The sequence below is a fragment of the Bufo bufo genome, chromosome 6 (genome assembly GCF_905171765.1).
Source record: "Bufo bufo chromosome 6, aBufBuf1.1, whole genome shotgun sequence".
NCBI classification, from domain to species: domain Eukaryota; kingdom Metazoa; phylum Chordata; class Amphibia; order Anura; family Bufonidae; genus Bufo; species Bufo bufo.
In genome coordinates, this window is record NC_053394.1 from 336479496 (window position 1) to 336501511 (window position 22016).

A 22016-nucleotide genomic window follows, 5' to 3' on the forward strand; every position below is an offset into this window, starting at 1 on the left:
TGCTTCTTAATATTACCATGGAAAGCTGGATGACCGCAAATAGAGATGAGAGCCACCATTCTAGCACCCATACGAGTTGTCTCCCTGCTTTCTCAGATATGTGGATCACATGTCTGCCCAGCTGTGCAGTAATGCAGGGTGAATGTTTTCTCCGCACATAATTATTAGGCAGGGTGACCGGCCCTGTGGGTGTTTGAGGTCAGTAAGTATGGCTCATTCCCCATCCAGAAAGAGTATGCAGTACCAGTCTGAGGAAGCTAAAGTACTCACTTGATCTCTGCTGAAACGGAGTACTAATAGGCTCATGTGTAGTGAGGTGGTGTACTAAATATATAGTGAAAGAAGTGTGTGGCGGTGGAGATAAAAAGCCCTCTGTCGTGATCATGATTACTGGCAGAGCTGATCTGGGGACACCTGGCAGTCGTGTGATCTTCCTCTGTCCACTACATAGAACTCATTAATCGCAAGAGAAGACGGAAGCTGGTATAAGCTGCCTCTGTGTGCTCAGAGACCGGGTCTCTGGCTGTTTCTGATAGGCGCCTTTCAGAAGAGCGGGTGTCACACTACGGACTCGCAGCGCAGTGTCTGGTTCGCATAGCATTATATTGATTTTATGATTCTATGTAACCCTTAGAGGTCTGGATTGTCAGTGTTATCCAGTACATTCCAAACCTCTTAGGGTTATATAGCATCATAAATCGGTATGATGCTATGTGACCCCGGCAGTGCTGGAAGGTCAGGACCGGAGCTGCGCTGCGAGTCCGCAGTGTGACACCGGCTCGCCTGAAAGTGGCCATAGTGGGGGATCCAACTTACTCTAGCTGGATTGTGGGAACATTACTGGACGTGACCCCGAAAGACAGTATGGCAGATTTCATACGCCTGCTGTCAAGACAGATGATTGCTAAGGTGTTAAAATGATCAGAATTTGGGTCACAATGGAGGCAACTTTCCCATCTCTATGATCATATTCAGGTATCACATAAATGCATTTACTTATTGATCGTTAGCAAAGAAATTAGAGGGCATCTGTCAGCAGATTTGTACCTATGAAACTGGATGACCTGTTGCAATCAGCTAGTTTTATAGGTATAAATCAGTATAATGCTATGACAGGTGCCCTTTAAACTTTTTTATTTTTTTTTAGCTTCAAATGAGTGATTCTTTGCTTTTTTTTCCCAGCCCCTCCTAATAATGCCCTCTTCAGTAATTCAGAAACCACTGCAAACCTGGCAGGCAGCGGTCCTCCTCCTGATATAGATGCGACGCCCGGCATCCCTCCTGTTTCCACACAGGTTCTTCCTGTGAACGTGGATAGCCAGAGAATCGGCAATGTCGCCCAAGGAGCCCTTCCTCCCGGGTATGAAGGCATAAGTGTCATTTACTGATATTGTCTGTGCTGGCAACCAGCATAGGCATACTTTCTGTAGAAGTGAATACATGATAGGAGGCAGTGATTGCCTCATATTCGGACTGATATTTCTGCATTTGGACATTCTACTTTATTTGAGCCATGGCCAGCGTTTGTCATGTGAAAATTTTCATGTGTACTTGTAAGATTATGGAAGTCTTTGGGTGGTTTTTCATGTTTTGCACGTTCATAAACGGAATTCACAATGGGAAGCACAAATGTGTTCTATGTGTAGATATTTTATGTCTACTGTCCCTTCTCACAGTTGGGAGCAGCGAGTGGATCAACAGGGACGTGTGTATTTTGTGGATCATGTGGCAAAAAGGACGACCTGGGACAGACCAGAGCCTCTCCCCCCTGGGTAAGAACTTAATGATACGTTTAGGCTGCAGTTATGTTAAGGGATGCATTACACAGCCTGATGTGGCAGATGATTGTTGGGAGGCGAGCGTTTCCTCCCAGCTAGTGAAAGAGACCACTTACATGCAGTGAACTCCTCTGCAGCTAGGCCATCACGCGTCCCCATGTTGTATAGTGGTTTGACGGCAGCAGATCTTTATTAGACACAGCGATCTGCTGCCTGAATTTTTTAACATTTCATTAGATTTAGGTTGCCCAATGATCAAGCGTTTGCTCGTTCATCGTGCAATCGGCGCCAGTACTATACTGCCAGATGATCGCTAACTAGCATTCATGCGAACGCTCTTTAGCGATTATCTGCTGAAAAATCGTGCAGTGTATTACAGGCTTCAGGCTCTGTTCACAACAGAAGGAACAATGCTCTGTGGCACCCATTTGCTTCCCCCAAGCACTTTTGGTGTCAAAAACTGTAGAATACTGCTACCAGAGCCAAAATGCCGACTATGGAGCAACCCTCTTGTGGTCTTTTCTTCAATTGCCAAGGCTGCTTTTTTTTTTTTTCTTTTGAATAAAAAGTTTTTTTGTTTTTTTTTCAGGTGGGAGCGTCGTGTAGATAACATGGCGCGAATCTACTATGTAGATCACATAACACGGACTACTACATGGCAGAGGCCCACCATTGAATCTGTACGTAACTACGAGCAGTGGCAGCTTCAGCGTAACCAGCTGCAAGGGGCAATGCAGCAGCAGTTCAACCAGAGGTTCATCTATGGGGTGAGTGCCTGATATTACCGCAGTGAAGTGTTTGTACTAGGAATTGCAGTGCTAACCTTTGGTCACATGTAGAAAGGGCAAAACATTGTTTGATTAACAACTTATGTCACTGCATAGGCATACTGTGGTCTACACCCCCCCCCCCCCCCCCCCTTTCCATTTTTAAAAACATAAAATATTCTATATATATTTTACTGGATCCTTCTGCATAGAAATACTATTTTATAAAGCAGGACCAAAAAAAAAAGTATGGTGCCAAAAACGGTTCTGATACCCCACACCCTCCACTAGCTTTTCTGCAGTAGCTCTGCTGCCTGTACTACACAGCTCCGTCCATTTTGTAGTGGACAGAGCTGGATACTGGCGCTCTTCCCCCATCGAAGTGACCAGGAGCAGCCCTGCAGTAACCAGTACCATCCTCTACAAAGAGGATGGCGCTATGTGGCTCCAGCACTGGAGCTCATTTTCTAGCTGCTGATCGGCAGGGTGTCAGACCCCCTGTTGATGAGATATTGATAGCCTGTCCTGAGGAGCTGTTGATTTTAGAGGTACTTTGTCTTTAATTTTACATATATTTCAAATGAGGAGTGTTAGAAAGACATACATGTGCATACTAGTACAGAGGAGTGAAATCTAAAATATCTAGATATGTTTTAGCATTTGCTGTCTTACTTCTTCCAGAACCAAGATTATAGTCAAAATAAAGAGTATGATCCCCTGGGGCCCTTACCTGCTGGATGGGGTAAGTACACGGGTTAGATGCTACTTATCCGTTTACATCTAGGTATTTTAAAGAGGTCCTGTCACCACAAAATGCAGTGCCATCTAAAAGCCCCATGATATAGAGCAGGAGAAGCTGAGCAGATTGATATACATATTTTTGTATAAAAATATTCAGTAAAACGTTTTTTTTGTTTTTTTTCACTTCCTGTGAATACCGATCGGTACAAGAGGGAGGTGTTATCAGTGACGGCTATCTTTCTATGCACACTTGTACAGAAAATGCATAGTCACTGATAACCCCTAGGTGTTCAGGCAAAAAAAGCTAAGATATAAATGTATAAAAAAACATATATTAATCTGCTTCTCCTGCTCTATAACATGCTGCTTTCAGATTGCGTTGCATGTTGTGGTGACAGGTCCTCTTTAAACACTATTTACAATGCACAAAAATTGAATGTTTCTGGTAACCAGGTCATTATTTGACCTCTGAATTTACCATTAAATGTTATGCTTTAATTTATTGTAGAAAAGCGGACAGATGGGAATGGCAGGGTGTATTTTGTGAATCACGCTACACGGACAACTCAATGGGAGGATCCAAGAAATCAGGGGTAAGTCAAGTGGCCGTTACTAACAATAGTAGTGGAACATGAAATTTTACATAGTATTCATTGTATGTGCGTATTTTATTTAAATTTTTTAACTCTCATACTGATATTGTTATTTTAAAGGGAACCTGTCATCAGGATTTTGTGTATAGAGCTGAGGACATGGGTAGCTAGATGGCCGCTAGCACATCCGCAGTACCCAGTCCCCAGTCCCCATAGCTCTGTGTGCTTTTATTGTGTAAAAAAAAAACTATTTGATACATATGCAAATTACCCTGAGATGAGTCCTGTCTCTGACTCATCTCACATACAGGACTCATCTCAGGTTAATTTGCATATGTATAAAATAGTTTTTTTTCCAAAATAAAAGCACACAGAGCTATGGGGACTGGGTATTGCGGATGTGCTAGCGGCCATGTAGCAAGCCATGTCCTCAGCTCTATACCCAAAATCCTGGTGACAGGTTCCCTTTATGTCTGTTGTAATGAAGGGTTCCCTTTACATTTGGATTCATTACATAAAAAAGGAAGACCGCCTGGATTCTGCACCGAAAAGTTGCCGTCGGCCGCTCAGAATCTTTCTTCCATTGACACAGTTTACGGCCTTTCTTGTCGTGGCTATAAACCGTTGCTGCATGAATCGCAGCACAACCTCTCATTGAAAACAATAGCAGAAGCAGAATCCGCGCGGCACTCAGCGGCTTTTTGGTGCACATTGAGGAGCTCCCCTGCCTGGTGTTTGCCTTTTTGGTAAAGTAAATAGATGTGTATTCGCTCACCCTTTTGCAGCAGGACCGCACCTCTTGGATTTCCACAGGGCTCTAGCTTGGCTGTGTCAGTCCAGTCCACCCTTTGTGCTGGGAATCCTGGACAAATCTTCTGGTACGTGTGGTTAAAAACTCCAAATCTTTATTTCAAGCTCGTAAAAACATCATCATGCAATACAAAAAAAAAACCATAAAGCTTTTTTTTGTATTGCATGACGATGTTTTTATGCGCTTGAAATAAAGATTTGGATTTTTTTAACCACACGTGCCAGAAAATGTGTCCAGGATTCACAGCACGTTTTGGTTTTTGGTGCAGTGTTAATTGTATTCATTTGTTGTTGTGTATTTCAGGCAACTGAATGAAAAACCACTGCCAGAGGGCTGGGAGATGAGATTCACTGTGGATGGCGTTCCATATTTTGTAGATCACAATAGAAGAACCACTACGTATATTGATCCTCGGACTGGAAAATCTGCCTTGTGAGTCATGGTTTATCATGAGAGTGACGCTCGTTTGTCACGTGCTGGTTTTTACTAGTTTTCTGACAACAAAAACAAGCCGTAAAACATTAGTCCTCTCCTTTCTCCCTGTGTACAGAGATAATGGACCCCAGATCGCCTATGTGAGGGATTTCAAAGCCAAGGTGCAGTACTTCAGGTTCTGGTGTCAGGTAAATACATGTTTGTAGTTGTCAATAGAGCTTTTATATCTGGGCAAAAATAGTTGCACCCAATCCCTCCCCATTTTTCAACTGCACTGTATTTTATAGTAACTTTATAATGCATTCAATTTAAGCTAGTGTTTTGTTTTTTTTTGTTTTTTTTATCAATTAAATGAAAAGTTTTCACTATTTCATTACAGCAACTCTTCATGCCGCAGCACATCAAGATCACAGTCAATAGGAAAAGTTTGTTTGAGGATTCCTTTCAGCAGGTCTGTAACCATGAAATAAGTAAACTCCACTTTAAAGGGGTTATCCAGGTACTGATGATGATGACCTATCCATAGGATAGGTCATCATTATCAGATAGGCTGCGGTCCGAGTCCCCTGCCAGAGCTCTGGGGTGCGCAGCTGGCTCCCGGGTCAGTCTGTCTGGTGGCCAGGACCATGGCAGTGCACATAGGCAAACACGTACAGAAGCTCCCTTCCTAATGTGAACTGATTGACATTACTGAAGGCTAGTGGCTTACATTTGCACATGATAGACTGCAAAGCAAAGGACCATTCAAACCCATGTCAACTTCATCAGAAAGTTAGACAGAAATCTTAGTGCAGTGCCGAAAGAGTTTACATGATCATATTGACTGGGTTTCTACTTTTTGGTCTCGTTTATTTGAGTGGTATATACAGAGAACAAGGCAAGGTTTTACAATATCTTGAGATCATTCTTGGTATATCAGATAGAGTATAAGAAAGAAAATCAACACATTCGGGGGTATATACAGGTAATGGAGGCAAGTACCACGTGCCACACACCTTTCCGAAACTTCTGTGGCCGCCTTTTTCTGAACACAACCTTTTCATATAGGAGTATTTCATTTACGAGGCAATCTCCCATCCAGAGCAGGGGTTTTCTGGGCTAAAAACAGTGTCTCTAAGAAAGCTTCTGGTATGGTGGGGCCATTGTTCTTCTGGTAAAAAACCTAACGAGCAAATCTCAGAAACACAGGGGACTGGTTGAGATATCATTTCCAAAAGGAGGCTAGTGATGTCCTTCTAGAAGGAATGCAGATAAGTACAGTCCCCTATCAAGTGCCAGAAATCTGCTTCTGATTCTAAACCTCTATGGCAGTTAGAGTGGGAGAGGCGACCCTATTATTAGCAGATGGAGAAACCTATAATGGAGACTCCATCACAACCAACCAGTCATCTGCTGATAAGTCAGGTATGTATTCTCTCCATTTAGACTCCACGGACAGCGGAATAGAGATTAACCTCAAATCTATTAGTATTTATACAGAGTAGAGATGACACCTCTTTTGGGACCCCGATCAATGGGTATACAGAGGTGCTGAGCTGGTCTTCAGTTTTTTTGTGGGGCACGTGGTGTAATTGTAGAAACCTATAAAAGTGATTATGAGCAACCCCCATAAGTCTCCTGTATGAGAAAGAGATGACAATACTCCGTCGACATAGAAATCCCTTAAAGTATGAAAAGAAAAAAACGCTGCACTTGTTAATGGTGTGGTGGGTGCAAATCCTCCAAGAATTGTCCACTCAAGGTCCAAGTAAAAAAAAGTTCAGATACGAGGCAGCACTCCAAATAAGGTGAAGGGTGGTGGACCGGGATGAGCGAACTTGTGTTTTCAAGTTCAGCATACAAGGTTCAGGTTATCTAAGAATTCCATTTTGGATTCCGCTACCTCGGACCTTGTATGCCGAACTTGAAAACAGAAGTTCGCTCATCCCTAGTGGTGAACCCAATTTTATTCACCCCAACTGCAATGTTTCAGCCCATCTCTATGCTTGAGAAAGGCCTCATAAAGTTGGACTGAAATCTTGCAGATGGGGTGAATAAAAAGTTTTTAGTTTTTTTTTCCCATCCCTTAAAATAGTTATTGCTAGGCCTTTCCGATATTTGACTCCCTAAAGTTAACAAATGGAAGGGGGGGGGCGACAACAGCAAATTTGCATTCGGTAAATCCTGATAATGACATAATAGCATTGCTGCCTTCCACACCTAGTTGTTCTCTGTCTATAGACACTCATTCCCACACTGGCCAAAGGTTAGTGACCTTTTAAATATCGTCTCCGAAGACTTTCTGAAGTAAGTTAGTTCCAGTAACCCAGGATGATGGGCATCTCAATTGGCTGGCCAGGAAATACAATTAGAAGTCTGGAAGGATATTCCCCTGACCTTTGGGAAGAAGGGTCATTATATTGAATCGCCCAGCTATTAATAATGGCAGAGTTTCCCAAGCTTTAAATACCAGAATACTACCTTATGCCTATTTTACATCAGTATGATGTCTGCTCATCCATACTTGCCAAGATATTACCGCTAAAACTAAGCAATTGGCTGGACTAAATAGGAAGTTCAACACTGATAACCCTTAAAGGAGGACCTTTCGTTGGATTATGGGTTACAAACTGGTATGCTTTCCAGATAGGGCGGCCCCTACAGATGCCACCACTTTATTTTATTTTTTTCTAAAATACCCCTCCGTTCCGGCACCTGATATGTTAATTTACAGTATTGGTACAGGTAGCAGTCGACGGCCGGGTTTCTCAATGGGGAGAAAAAACAGCTCTCCTTCTCCCAGCCAGGGAGAAGGAGATGCCCATTGAGGAACCCGGCAGTCTTCTCCTCCCTGTACCGATACTGTAAATTAACATATGAGGTGCCTTAACGGAGCGTTATTTTAGAAAAAAAAAAGTGCTGGCATCTGTAGGGGCCGCCCTATCTGGTAAGCATACAAGTTTGTAACCCATAATCCCATGAAAGGTCCTCTTTAATGATCTTGTAAATTATTATTACGTTGGAAAATGTTGCTGTAATAGGACCATTAGCGGTTTATAAATCACCTATTTATCCCTTGGGGTATCTTGCCATGGAACAGGACAGTTCTCCTAGCTGGGAAGGAGGAACTGTGCACATGGTCTGGAATCCCCAACAAAATACCGATATATTAGATGGCAAGTTTTGCATTTCATCCTCTGTATCAAAAGGGTGAAATCCACAGCAAGAATCCAAAAGAAAAATATAATGTGTAGGGCGTGCTGTGGATTTGGGCAGCATGCCTAAAATCCACACTGAATTCTTCCTTCCACCATATACCATGTATGAGCCTAGCCTTCAGGGTTTGGCCTGTGCAGTTTTTTCTTCCATAGTCATCTCTGTGGCCCACTGCCTGGCTTTGCCTGATTAACAGGTCTCTGCCTATACATAAATAGAGATCTGCCAGTCAAGCCGGCTAGGGAGCCACCCAGATGACTAGCTGTCTGTAATAAAGGGGCCTGCCTGGATTTCATGCTGCTCCTGTTAATAATAGACTTGTACAGTGTAGGACTAGTTAATTACTCATTGATTTCCTTGTCACATTTAGATCATGAGCTTTAACCCACAAGATCTGAGGAGAAGACTTTGGATTATCATCCCCGGAGAGGAGGGGCTCGATTATGGAGGAGTTGCAAGGTAACACCCTGAGCTATGGCATGAAGTATCCAGACTAAAAAAAGTTCCATACATGTTTCATACCTTATTCTTTTCTCCACAGGGAGTGGTTTTTCCTCCTGTCCCATGAAGTCCTTAACCCCATGTATTGCCTGTTTGAGTATGCCGGAAAAGATAACTACTGCTTGCAAATTAACCCTGCCTCCTATATCAACCCCGACCATCTGCGCTACTTCCGCTTTATTGGCAGGTTCATTGCCATGGTGAGTTCAGGTTTTTGAAGGTCTATGAGGAACCCTTGTAAATGGGTTTTCGAAGTTCAGGATATCGATGGCCTGGTCTCATGGGGTCAATCTCCCAGCTCCCACGGCTGATCAGCTGTTTAAAGGGTTGTGGTTCGCCACGAGTCCGCTGCCCACCAGTCCAATACTGGTGGCCTATCGTGAGGGTAGACCATATATATCCTGAAGCTGGAATCTTAACTAATAAGAGTGTTAGGTGATATGTGGTGAATCTCGCCAATGACTGAAAACTACTATTCTTGGTGATAAACACCGTAAGATGCAATTTTATAATAATTTTCCTCAGGAATAATTAACCGTGCATTATTGAAAAACGTACTTGGAAACAATCCAAGTTCTTTCCACATGTACAATAAGTTAAGATTTCTTATATGTGGTCATGTTGGATTCATCTCCTCCTTATAGGCATTATTTCATGGCAAATTTATAGACACTGGTTTCTCCTTGCCATTCTACAAACGCATATTAAATAAGCCAGTGGGGCTGAAGGACTTGGAATCTGTGGATCCTGAGTTTTACAATTCTCTCATCTGGATCAAGTAAGTGACTTAAAAATACTATATAATTTCTCTTTATTAAAGGGGTTGTGCAGTGGTACTTAATTTTCATTACACTACTCATAGTCTTCCTTGCGGTGGCGTAGTGTAATTACAAGTACTCCCTTCATTCAAGTGAATGGAGCGAGTACTTGTAATTACACTCACTTCTGAGACGATGGGCAGTGTAAGGAAGAGGAAGCAGCACTCGCATGTAGTGACACATCCTCTTCAGACAGCTGATAGTCATGGGTGCCGGGTATTGGAACCCACTGATCAGATATCGATGACCTATCCTCAGGATAGGTAATCGGTAAATACTGCCTGAACAACCCCTTTATAAGGGTCCATTCACACGTCCGTGTCTGTTTTGCGGATCCGCAAAACACGGACACCGGCAATGTGCGTTCCGCATTTTGCCGGCACTAATTGAATATGCCTATTCTTGTCCAATTGCGGACAAGAATAGGGCATGTTCTATTTTTTTCGGGAACGGAAATGCGGAACAGAATTGCGGACGTGTGAATAGACCTTAACTCTTATTTTTGTCAGGGGCCTGGTCTGTAACTTTTAGGCAGAAAATGGCAATTGTAATATTTTTTTTTTTCTAATAAAGGGTGTAGGTTTCATTAGTAACATAGTTTATAAGGCTGAAAAAAGACATCCATCCAGTTCAACCTGTTATCCTGTGAGGAAACTAATTTTCCTCATTTTAGGGGGAAAAAATTCCTTCCCGACTCCAATCAGAATAACTCCCTGGATCACCGACCCCTCTCTAGTAGCTATAGCCTGTAATATTATTACACTCCAGAAATAAATCCAGGCCCCTCTTGAACTCTTTTAGTGAACTCCCCATCACCACTTCCTCAGGCAGACAGTTCCATAGTCTCACTGCTCTTACCGTAAAGAATCCTCTTCTATGTTTGCGAGACCGCTCAGCGAGACCATGTCTTGTGACACAACCCCTTTTGATAAATAAGCTCCAGTGGGGTCACGCATGGTTGTAGAGTTATGGCAGGGTGCTGCCTGTGAATGTCACTATAAAAAAAAGTCTACATGGCTTTTCAACCTTTTTAGTCGCATTGTTGTCGAGAATGAAACAAAAATGCTAAGACTTGGAATTTTTTTTTTTTCATGAAAATCCGCCACAAAAAAGCATAACCTAATTGTTTTTCACAGAGAAAACAACATAGAAGAGTGCGGCTTGGAAATGTATTTTTCAGTGGATAAGGAACTGCTTGGGGAAGTTAAAAGCCATGACCTAAAACCAGATGGGAGCGATATCCAGGTGACCGAGGAAAACAAAGAGGAATACATCAGGTAAAATACATTCCTGGACTGTTGTCTCATAGAGCTGACCAGATGAAGTGGCACTCTACTTTACTAGCACCTATGGCCCTTCATTTCTCGCCCATATTCATTGGGGGACACAGGAACCGTGGGTATAGCTATGTCCTCTAGGAGTCGTTGACACTAGTAAAAGCTGTTAGCTCCTCCTCTGGCAGCTCCACCCTTTTCGGGCGCGGGCACCAGGAAGCGCTGGTCCGGAAGGGTTAACGCCCAAACGATGCCGGGCCGCAGCAAGGGATTCCGGTCCGCGATCTTCCCAGTCCGGGGTGAACACCCCCGGCCGGTGGGCGCAAGTGGCCACTTCCGCTCTCTGCTCACGGTCCCTATGCACCCCGGCCGACCGACAGCTCCCAGTCAGCCGTGCGTGAAAACTTCATCCCCCGCTGCGGACCGGGACCATGCACCGGTCGGACAGGCAAGAAAGGGAGCGGAGGAGGCTCCCCACTCCCCTATATGTGATCCGCTGCAGGGCTCCAGATGGCGACCAAAATGGTCGCCAATGCGACTTAGAATTTACAAATGGCGACAAGACTTTTTAGTCTTGTCGCCATTTGCGACTAGAGCCGAGCCGCAGCTCTGAATACAGCGGCGGGCACAGAAGCTGAACTATCATGTTCTTATCAGCAGCGCAGTGGAAGAGTCTCTCCCTCCCCCTGTGCTGCTGCTGCCGCGGCCAATAAGAAGCGGGACAGGGGGAGGGGCTGTGGCCACTGCGCCACCAATGAAGATAACTGACCTAGTAATACAAATACAGGAGGCGGGTGCCGGAATGTTATAGCGGCACCCGACCTCTATGACAGGGAGCGGCACCCGAGGGGTTAACTGCCGCTGATCGCAGCTCCCTGTCTGTCATAGAGGTCGGGTGCCGGCTATTTGATTCCGGCACCTGCCACCTGTATTTGTATTAACAGGTCAGTTGTCTTTATTGGGGGCGCAGTGCGCCCCCACCTTCCCCAACACCCCAGTATAATAAACATTGAGTACGGCCCCCTCCCCAGTATAATAAATATTGGTGGCGCAGTGGGAAGTGCCAATGAGGGTTAAAAAAAAAATAATAATTAACTCACCTCCTCCAATTGATTGCGTAGCTGCCGGTCTCCTGTTCTTTCTTCAGGACCTGTGGTGACGTCACTGAGTTAATCACATGGTCCATTACCATGGTGATGGATCATGTGATGTATCATGTGATGAGCACAGTGATGTCACCACAGGTCCTGAAGAAAGAACAGGAGACCGGCTGCTATGCGATCAATTGAGTTAATTTTTATTTATTTTTTTAACCCTCATTGGCACTGCCCACCAATGTTTATATGTTTATTATACTGGGGGGGGGGGGGGGCACACTGCGCCACCAATGTTTATTATACTGGGATGTTGGGGGGGCGCACTGCGCCACCAAGGTTTATATGTTTATTATACTAAGGAGGGGGGGGGGGCGCACTGCGCCACCAATGTTAATTATACTGGGGGGAAGCGCACTGCGCCACCAATGTTTATTATACTGGGGGGAAACGCACTGCGCCACCAATGTTTATTATATTGGGGTGTATAATATATAATGTTTATTATATTGACCTTCTACTACGCATTCTGCATTAAAGAATGCTATTATTTTCCCTTATAACCATGTTGTTATAAGGGAAAGTAATACAGTGAATAGACTTTCATCCTAGCAACCATGCGTGAAAATCGCACGGTTCAACCGGAAGGATGGATCCGGCATTCCGGTATTTTGAATGCCGGATACGGCACTAATACATTCCTATGGGGAAAAATGCTGAATCCGGCATTCAGGCAAATCTTCAGTTTTTTTCGGCAGAGATAAAACCGTAGAATGCTGCGGTTTTATCTTTTGCCTGATCAGTCAAAAAGACTGACCTGAAGACATCTTTTCCGGTATAGACCCCCTGTGACGGAACTCAATGCCGGAAATGAAAAACGCTAGTGTGAAAGTACCCTAAAATATTAAGTTTAAATCCCCCTTTTCCCAATTTTACATATAAAATATATAAACAATAAATAAACATATTACATAGCGCTGCGTCCGAAAAGTCCAAACTATTAAATTTTTTTATAAATTTCTCCTATGCGGTGAGCATTCGCCATTTTTAGTCACCTTGTCACCCCAAAAAATAGGATAGGACTGTTCTATTATGGGCCGAACGTTTCATAAAATGAGAAATGCACGCGGCTTTTTTCTTTTTTTTTTTGCACGGTATTGAGTATCGCAATACTTTTTTATGGTGACTAAAGCGAATCAAAACTTTGGTATCGAAACAACCCTACGCCAATCTGATCGGCGTAGCGTTGTCACAATACCAAAATTTTGATTCTGTTTTGATTTGGCGACTAAAAATTTAATTTGGCTCCTTAATATTTCAGTTCAGGAGCCAATGGCTACTAGGTATTTTTTTTAGTCTGGAGCACTGTGCTGGTGTCAGGGCACTTAGGGGGTGATTCGGGCTCTGACTCGAATCCGTTGCAATCTTCCAAGATTGCATTTACGGTAGCCAGCAGTTCTTGTCGTCTGCATTACCCCCTTTCCTCAGGCGGAGTATTTGCACCACTGCTGTATACAATACTTACCTTAGGCATTACCTCCTTCCATAGGTGAACTAACTGCTAGAGCGCTGTTTTCAGTGATGCCTGTAGGCGTTCCCCCTTCCATAGGGGACTGAATTGCATTTACACTGGGTACAGTACATACCGTATGTATTAGCCTCTTCCATAGGTGGCGTTATGACATTATCACCGGTTACAGTGTTTACCGTAGGCATTACCCCTTCCTTAGGTGGAGTAATTGCACTCTCACAGGGTACTTGATTCGCCCTACGCATTACCCCCTTCCATAAACGGCGTAATCTCTCTACCGTTCCATTCAGTTCCTGCTGTATGCATGACCACATCCGCTAGCAGTACTTGTTGTATGCATTACCCCTTCCATAGGCGGAGTAATTGCACTACTACGGATACAGTACTTGCCTTATATATTGTCCCCTGCTGTAGGTGGACTAAGTATAATTACACATTTCAGTGCCGGACGTATGCATCCCCCCTTCGGTAGGTGGCTGCATTGCATCTCCACTGGGTTCTGTACCTGCCGTATGCATTAGCCTTTCTCCCATCACCGTGCTTCCTGTTGCATTTCCCCCTTCCACAAGTGATCCACTTACAGGGGAATACCTAAGCATCTTGGGTTGCTGCAGTTCAATTACGCCACGGCTCTAGATGCCTTAGCTTCTTTCACAGTGGGGCGTGGCAACAGTCGATACCCGCGGGTGCCGGTGCTCTGCATCTGTGGTGTGTGGGTGCCACCAGTGGATACGGTAGCTGTTTCCACATGGTATCCTTCTTATCTTTCGGTGCTGGTTTGGAGCATGGTTGTGACATCCTCTGTCTTAGAGGGGTTGCCTAGCAACACTTATATGTCCTAGAGACCACCCATCTCCATGGGCCTCCTCGGTTCCAGTCGGTCATGATATTGTCCTCATCAATACGTAGTGCATACGCCATTGCGAATAATATGGGGAGTATGTTCCAGCGAGTCGAGTGTTCACTGACTCTGTAATCCCCCTCAGCTGGGGGGTTCTGCCCTGACGCTAGCTTGCTGTTGCTCCTGTTCAGAGCCCTTCCAAGGTAGCTCTACTTAACTGGGGCAGTATGGTGCCATGGCTTCTATGGGATAGCCTCACGCTCAGTTTTGCGCTGATGGGGCAAGCGCTGGCTACTTCTGGGGGAGTGGTATTTGCATTACCACTACATACTATGGTTCTTTTTTTTTTAAATCAGATAATTTTTATTAAAGATTTTCAAGTTTAACCACAGACAGAACACTGTCCCCCAATCCCCCCTCCCCCCAACAGAACCCCTTGGGACAAGAGCAGTTAAATGACGTCGCATCATAGGGTCTGGCATATCATCACATTAATCATACACATCACGATTAGAGTTGAGCGAACACCTGGATGTTCGGGTTCGAGAAGTTCGGCCGAACTTCCCGGAAATGTTCGGGATCCGAACCCGACCCGAACTTCGTCCCGAACCCGAACCCGATTGAAGTCAATGGGGACCTGAACTTTTGGGCACTAAAAAGGCTGTAAAACAGCCCAGGAAAGAGCTAGAGGGCTGCAAAAGGCAGCAACATGTAGGTAAATCCCCTGCAAACAAATGTGGATAGGGAAATTAATTAAAATAAAAATAAAAAAAATAAAAATGAACCAATATCAATTGGACAGAGGTCCCATAGCAGAGAATCAGGCTTCACGTCAGCAGAGAATCAGTCTCTTCATGCCATAGCAGAGAATCTGGCTTCATGTCAGCGCAGAATCTGTCTTCATGTCATAGCAGAGAATCAGGCTTCACGTCACCCACCACTGGAACAGGCCACTGTCACACATTTAGGCCCCGGCACCCAGGCAGAGGAGAGAGGTCCCGTAACAGAGAATCTGGCCTTATGTCAGCGCAGAATCTGTATTCATGTCATAGCAGAGAATCTGGCTTCATGTCAGCGCAGAATCTGTCTTCATGTCATAGCAGAGAATCAGGCTTCACGTCACCCACCACTGGAACAGGCCACTGTCACACATTTAGGCCCCGGCACCCAGACAGAGGAGAGGTTCATTCAACTTTGGGTTGCCCCGCAATATAATGGTAAAATAAAAATAAAAATAGTATTGAATGAGGAAGTGCCCTGGAGTAGAATAATATATTGTTAAGGGGAGGTAGTTAATATCTAATCTGCACAAGGGATGGACAGGTCCTGTGGGATCCATGCCTGGTTCATTTTTATGAACATCAGCTTGTCCACATTGGCTGTAGACAGGCGGCTGCGTTTGTCTGTAATGACGCCCCCTGCCGTGCTGAATACACGTTCAGACAAAACGCTGGCCGCCGGGCAGGCCAGCACCTCCAAGGCATAAAAGGCTAGCTCTGGCCACGTGGACAATTTGGAGACCCAGAAGTTGAATGGGGCCGAACCATCAGTCAGTACGTGGAGGGGTGTGCACAGGTACTGTTCCACCATGTTAGTGAAATGTTGCCTCCTGCTAACACGTTCCGTATCAGGTGGTGGTGCAGTTAGCTGTGGCGTGTTGACGAAACTTTTCCACATCTTTGCCATGCTAACCCTGCCCTCAGAGGAGCTGGCCGTGACACAGCTGCGTTGGTGACCTCTTGCTCCTCCTCTGCCTTCGCCTTGGGCTTCCACTGGTTCCCCTGTGACATTTGGGAATGCTCTCAGTAGCGCGTCTACCAACGTGCGCTTGTACTCGCGCATCTTCCTATCACGCTCCAGTGTAGGAAGTAAGGTGGGCACATTGTCTTTGTACCGGGGATCCAGCAGGGTGGCAACCCAGTAGTCCGCACACGTTAAAATGTGGGCAACTCTGCTGTCGTTGCGCAGGCACTGCAGCATGTAGTCGCTCATGTGTGCCAGGCTGCCCAGAGGTAAGGACAAGCTGTCCTCTGTGGGAGGCGTATCGTCATCGTCCTGTGTTTCCCCCCAGCCACGCACCAGTGATGGGCCCGAGCTGCTTTGGGTGCCACCCCCGCTGTGAACATGCTTCATCCTCATCCTCCTCGTCCTCCAGTAGTGGGCCCTGTCTGGCCACATTTGTACCTGGCCTCTGGTGTTGCAAAAAACCTCCCTCTGAGTCACTTTGAAGAGACTGGCCTGAAAGTGCTAAAAATGACCCCTCTTCCTCCTGGGCCACCTCCTCTTCCATCATCGCCCTAAGTGTTTTCTCAAGGAGACATAGAAGTGGTATTGTAACGCTGATAACGGCGTCATCGCCACTGGCCATGTTGGTGGAGTACTCGAAACAACGCAACAGGGCACACAGGTCTCGCATGGAGGCCCAGTCATTGGTGGTGAAGTGGGTCTGATCCGCAGTGCGACTGACCCGTGCGTGCTGCAGCTGAAACTCCACTATGGCCTGCTGCTGCTCGCACAGTCTGTCCAGCATATGCAAGGTGGAGTTCCACCTGGTGGGTACGTCGCATATGAGGCGGTGAGCGGGAAGGCCGAAATTACGCTGTAGCGCAGACAGGCGAGCAGCGGCAGGGTGTGAACGCCGGAAGCGCGAACAGACGGCCCGCACTTTATGCAGCAGCTCTGACATGTCGGGGTATTTGCGAATGCAATTCTGCACCACCAAATTCAGCACATGCGCCAGGCAAGGGATGTGCGTCAAACCGGCTAGTCCCAGAGCTGCAACGAGATTTCGCCCATTATCGCACACCACCAGGCCGGGCTTGAGGCTCACCGGCAGCAACCACTCGTCGGTCTGTTGTTCTATACCCCCCCACAACTCCTGTGCGGTGTGGGGCCTGTCCCCCAAACATATGAGTTTCAGAACGGCCTGCTGACGTTTACCCCGGGCTGTGCTGAAGTTGGTGGTGAAGGTGTGTGGCTGACTGGATGAGCAGGTGGAAGAAGAGGAGGAGGAAGCTGAGTAGGAGGAGGAGGAGACAGGAGGCAAAGAATGTTGCCCTGCGATCCTTGGCGGCGGAAGGACGTGCGCCAAACAGCTCTCCGCCTGGGGCCCAGCCGCCACTACATTTACCCAGTGTGCAGTTAGGGAGATATAGCGTCCCTGGCCGTGCTTACTGGTCCACGTATCTGTGGTTAGGTGGACCTTGCCACAGATGGCGTTGTGCAGTGCACACTTGATTTTATCGGACACTTGGTTGTGCAGGGAAGGCACGGCTCTCTTGGAGAAGTAGTGCCGGCTGGGAACAACATACTGTGGGACAGCAAGCGACATGAGCTGTTTGAAGCTGTGTGTGTCCACCAGCCTAAATGACAGCATTTCATAGGCCAGTAGTTTAGAAATGCTGGCATTCATGGCCAGGGATCGAGGGTGGCTAGGTGGGAATTTACGCTTTCTCTCAAATGTTTGTGAGATGGAGAGCTGAACGCTGCCATGTGACATGGTTAAGATGCTTGGTGACGCAGGTGGTGGTGTTGGTGGTACATCCCATGTTTGCTGGGCGGCAGGTGCCAACGTTCCTCCAGAGGCGGAGGAAGAGGCCGAGGCAGCAGCAGCAGAAGAGGCCGAGGCGGCGGCGGCAGCAGCAGAAGAGGTAGCAGGGGGAGCCTGAGTGACTTCCTTGTTTTTAAGGTGTTTACTCCACTGCAGTTCATGCTTTGCATGCAGGTGCCTGGTCATGCAGGTTGTGCTAAGGTTCAGAACGTTAATGCCTCGCTTCAGGCTCTGATGGCACAGCGTGCAAACCACTCGGGTCTTGTCGTCAGCACATTGTTTGAAGAAGTGCCATGCCAGGGAACTCCTTGAAGCTGCCTTTGGGGTGCTCGGTCCCAGATGGCGGCGGTCAGTAGCAGGCGGAGTCTCTTGGCGGCGGGTGTTCTGATTTTGCCCACTGCTCCCTCTTTTGCTACGCTGTTGGCTCGGTCTCACCACTGCCTCTTCCTCCGAACTGTGAAAGTCAGTGGCACGACCTTCATTCCATGTGGGGTCTAGGACCTCATCGTCCCCTGCATCGTCTTCCACCCAGTCTTGATCCCTGACCTCCTGTTCAGTCTGCACACTGCAGAAAGACGCAGCAGTTGGCACCTGTGTTTCGTCATCATCAGAGACGTGCTGAGGTGGTATTCCCATGTCCTCATCATCAGGAAAAATAAGTGCTTGTGCGTTAGTGCATTCTATCTCTTCCACCCCTGGGGAAGGGCTAGGTGGATGCCCTTGGGAAACCCTGGCAGCAGAGTCTTCAAACAGCATAAGAGACTGCTGCATAACTTGAGGCTCAGACAGTTTCCCTGATATGCATGGGGGTGATGTGACAGACCGATGGGCTTGGTTTTCATGCGCCATCTGTGCGCTTTCTGCAGAAGACTGGGTGGGAGATAATGTGAACGTGCTGGATCCACTGTCGGCCACCCAATTGACTAATGCCTGTACCTGCTCAGGCCTTACCATCCTTAGAACGGCATTGGGCCCCACCAAATATCGCTGTAAATTCTGCTGGCTACTGGGACCTGAGGTAGTTGGTTCACTAGGACGTGTGGCTGTGGCAGAACGGCCACGTCCTCTCCCAGCACCAGAGGGTCCACTAACACCACCACGACCATGTCCACGTCCGCGTCCCTTATTAGATGTTTTCCTCATTGTTCCCGTTCACCACAATTTTGAGAGTGGCAAATTTGGGAATAGTTTTTCAACCCAGAACAAAAACTGTGCTTTTACCATCACTACAAATAACTTGACCAGCTAAAACAGTACAGATTTGGTTGAATAGAAATGTGAGGCCTGTTTTTTTTTTTGCGCTGTGTGACAGGTATAGGTTTAATCACAGAATTAGACTTCTATCTGCACGGTAGCGTGTGTCTTAGGTTTTTCTGAATGACACTATCAGCACCTTCAATGTAAGATATCCTTTTTGGGATAGATTTCAAGTAGGCCTCATATAGCAGAAACTAGTTATTTTGAGAATGGCAAATTTGGGAATAGTTTTTCAACCCAGAACAAAAACTGTGCTTTTACGGTCACTACAAATAACTTGACCAGCTAAAACAGTACAAATTTGGTTGAATAGAAATGTCAGGTCTATTTTTTAGGCGCTGGGTGACAGGCTCAACTTGCCCCTGATGTAGTATATGGCCAAAAAATAACCACGCTATTGATGGTTAAATGCACTTGGGTGACACAGGCTCAGCCTGCACCAGATGTAGTATATGGCCAAAAAATAACCAGACTGTTGATGGTTAAATGCACTTCGGTGACACAGGCTCAGCCTGCAGCTGATGTAGGATATAGCACAAAATAACCACACTATTGATGGCTAAATACACTTGGTGATAGCTTGTGCTGGCGCACCACAAGCCACAAAATGGCCGTCGATCACCCCAGAAAAAAGTGATCTAAAAACGCTCTGGGCAGCCTCAAAAAAGTGAGCAATTGAATATCAGCACTTCAATGATCCACAGCTGGAGATCGATCACTGAATGAAGTCTTTTGGAGGAGTTAATCTGCCTAATCTCGCCCTAACGTCGCAGCAGCAACCTCTCCCTACGCTTGTATCAGCAGAGTGACGTGCAGCGCTACGTGACCCAAGCTTATATAGAGGCTGGGTCACATGCTGCACTGGCCAATCACAGCCATGCCAATAGTAGGCAAGGCTGTGATGGCCTCTTGGGGCAAGTAGTATGACGCTTGTTGATTGGCTGGCTGCTTTGCAGCCTTTCAAAAAACACTGAACCCGGACTTTTACGAAAAGGTTTGGGTCCGTGTCACGGACACCCCAAAATTCGGTACGAACCCGAACTATACAGTTCGGGTTCGCTCATCCCTAATCACGATGCATTAAGTCATAACAGTACACTTTTGAACAATGTAATACATCCTTCAAGAGTAAACAGTCAGGTATACAGAATATGAAGTACTCCTATTCCAGAAGTCATTTAAGGCAGCTCATTTAAGTAAACAATCCCCTTATATTTCTTTGCTCACCTTTCCACCCTCTCCTTTACATCCCTTATACTCTCACACATTCACTCCCTTACACCTGCAGATTATAATGTTGAATCCAAAGCGACCATATCTTTTCAAACTTTTTTAAACAGTTTCTCTTTTGGTAGACATAGTTTTCAAGGCTGATCAGCATATGCACCTTTTTTTCTAGTTCACCCACTGATGGCGGTTGACTATCCAACCAGTGAAATGCTATTATCTTTCTAGCCTGGTATAGTACCCTAATGACAGCCAATCTTTTCTCAGGCATCAATTCTGGTACATCCACGCAGCCCAATATACACGTCACAATCTCCACGCTGAGCTCAACATCAAAGACAGTTCTCACTATCCCTACTACCCCCATCCAATACCTTCTCAGTCTGGGACAATTCCACATTAAGTGTATGAGATCTGCATTCGCCACATCACACCTCGGGCAGCAATCATCAGTTCTCTACCCCATTTTTTTCAATAGGACCGGTGTTTTGTATACTCGGTGTAACAACAGGAGTTGACACCCTTTGAGCTTCACACATACTATGGTTCTTACTGCTCAGCTCCTTCATCAGGTGGCGGATTCTTCTAGCACTGAATTGCTGGCCTCTGCGGTGTGGCCCCTCCTCCGCTGGGGTATGGGCTAGCGATACAGTTGTGGCTCCCCTTGCTTGGCTTCCTCCTCAGGCAGAGTTTTGGCACAGCCACTAAATCCCTGGTTGCATTTGCACGGGGTATTCTTTTGTGGCCTTCTATTCCAGAGTTCCGGACCCGGCTGGTGGGCTGTGGCACACTCCACATCTCTCCTTCTACAGGTGAATCCTTCCCTTTGGTCCTGGGTGTGCTACCTGTATCTACATTACCTCTCAACACATGACTAATGTCTAGGTCACGTCAGCCCTCTGGTGATCATACTTTCCACCGCCCATTCCGTGGGTAGGCTACAAGACTCCCCAGACCAGACGGAGCGGAGTTGCTGTCACGTCTTGCCACGCTGATAAACGTTCCATTCCTGGAACGGAACACTCTTCTATTTCTTCTTCCTCCTCGAAGAGAATGGCTGCCGGCCTCTCTTTTCTGTATTCCGGGACTGCGGAAGGTGTTCGAGGCGATCTGTCTGCGTTGGAGTCGCCCGGACGTGGACTTGAGGGCTTAGAGACTGACTCGGAAGCTTCCCACCTTTCTCTCCTGAGCAAGAGATCCGGAAGCTTGCGGCGTGGACGCCCTTTTTTTCCCTTGGCAGGGGTTCTCCCTCCTTTGCGTTTTCCTCCCTTCCCCCTCCTACCCAGAGTTCTACAGAAGATCAGGATGGAGGGTATGCCGACTATCCGAGTCACCCTGGGGATTGGCCGTCGCACGTGGTACGCCGACCTCGTTCTCCTTCTAGGAGACGTTCTTGGTCACTGCCACTCGGAGATGACCTTCTTTCGCAGAGTCTGGTCTTCCGTTAGTATTTAAGGTCTCTTCGTTTGCTGGCGTGGCTATTAAGACCGCTATTCTACGCGAAGAGGTTTTTTCGGCGGATGTCATCCGCAAGCCTGCATCGTCCAGGATCTAGTCAGGACCTGGAGGTCCTTCCTGGGTTTCTGTGGAAGCCAAAATGTTC

At 46.4% G+C, this 22016-nt stretch overlaps 1 protein-coding gene across 1 annotated transcript in view; it reads left to right on the forward strand.

The window, feature by feature from the left end:
• ITCH (itchy E3 ubiquitin protein ligase) overlaps positions 1 to 22016 on the forward strand; it is a 105638-nt gene that overhangs the window by 77826 nt on the left and 5796 nt on the right. Inside the window, exons 8-19 of the mRNA XM_040438638.1 lie at positions 1183 to 1360; positions 1677 to 1772; positions 2368 to 2545; positions 3227 to 3287; positions 3795 to 3879; positions 4994 to 5122; positions 5241 to 5313; positions 5505 to 5576; positions 8691 to 8779; positions 8862 to 9021; positions 9466 to 9599; positions 10776 to 10916. Of these exons, the coding sequence (XP_040294572.1) occupies positions 1183 to 1360; positions 1677 to 1772; positions 2368 to 2545; positions 3227 to 3287; positions 3795 to 3879; positions 4994 to 5122; positions 5241 to 5313; positions 5505 to 5576; positions 8691 to 8779; positions 8862 to 9021; positions 9466 to 9599; positions 10776 to 10916 (1396 nt within the window). The remainder of the gene's footprint in view (positions 1 to 1182; positions 1361 to 1676; positions 1773 to 2367; positions 2546 to 3226; positions 3288 to 3794; positions 3880 to 4993; positions 5123 to 5240; positions 5314 to 5504; positions 5577 to 8690; positions 8780 to 8861; positions 9022 to 9465; positions 9600 to 10775; positions 10917 to 22016) is intronic.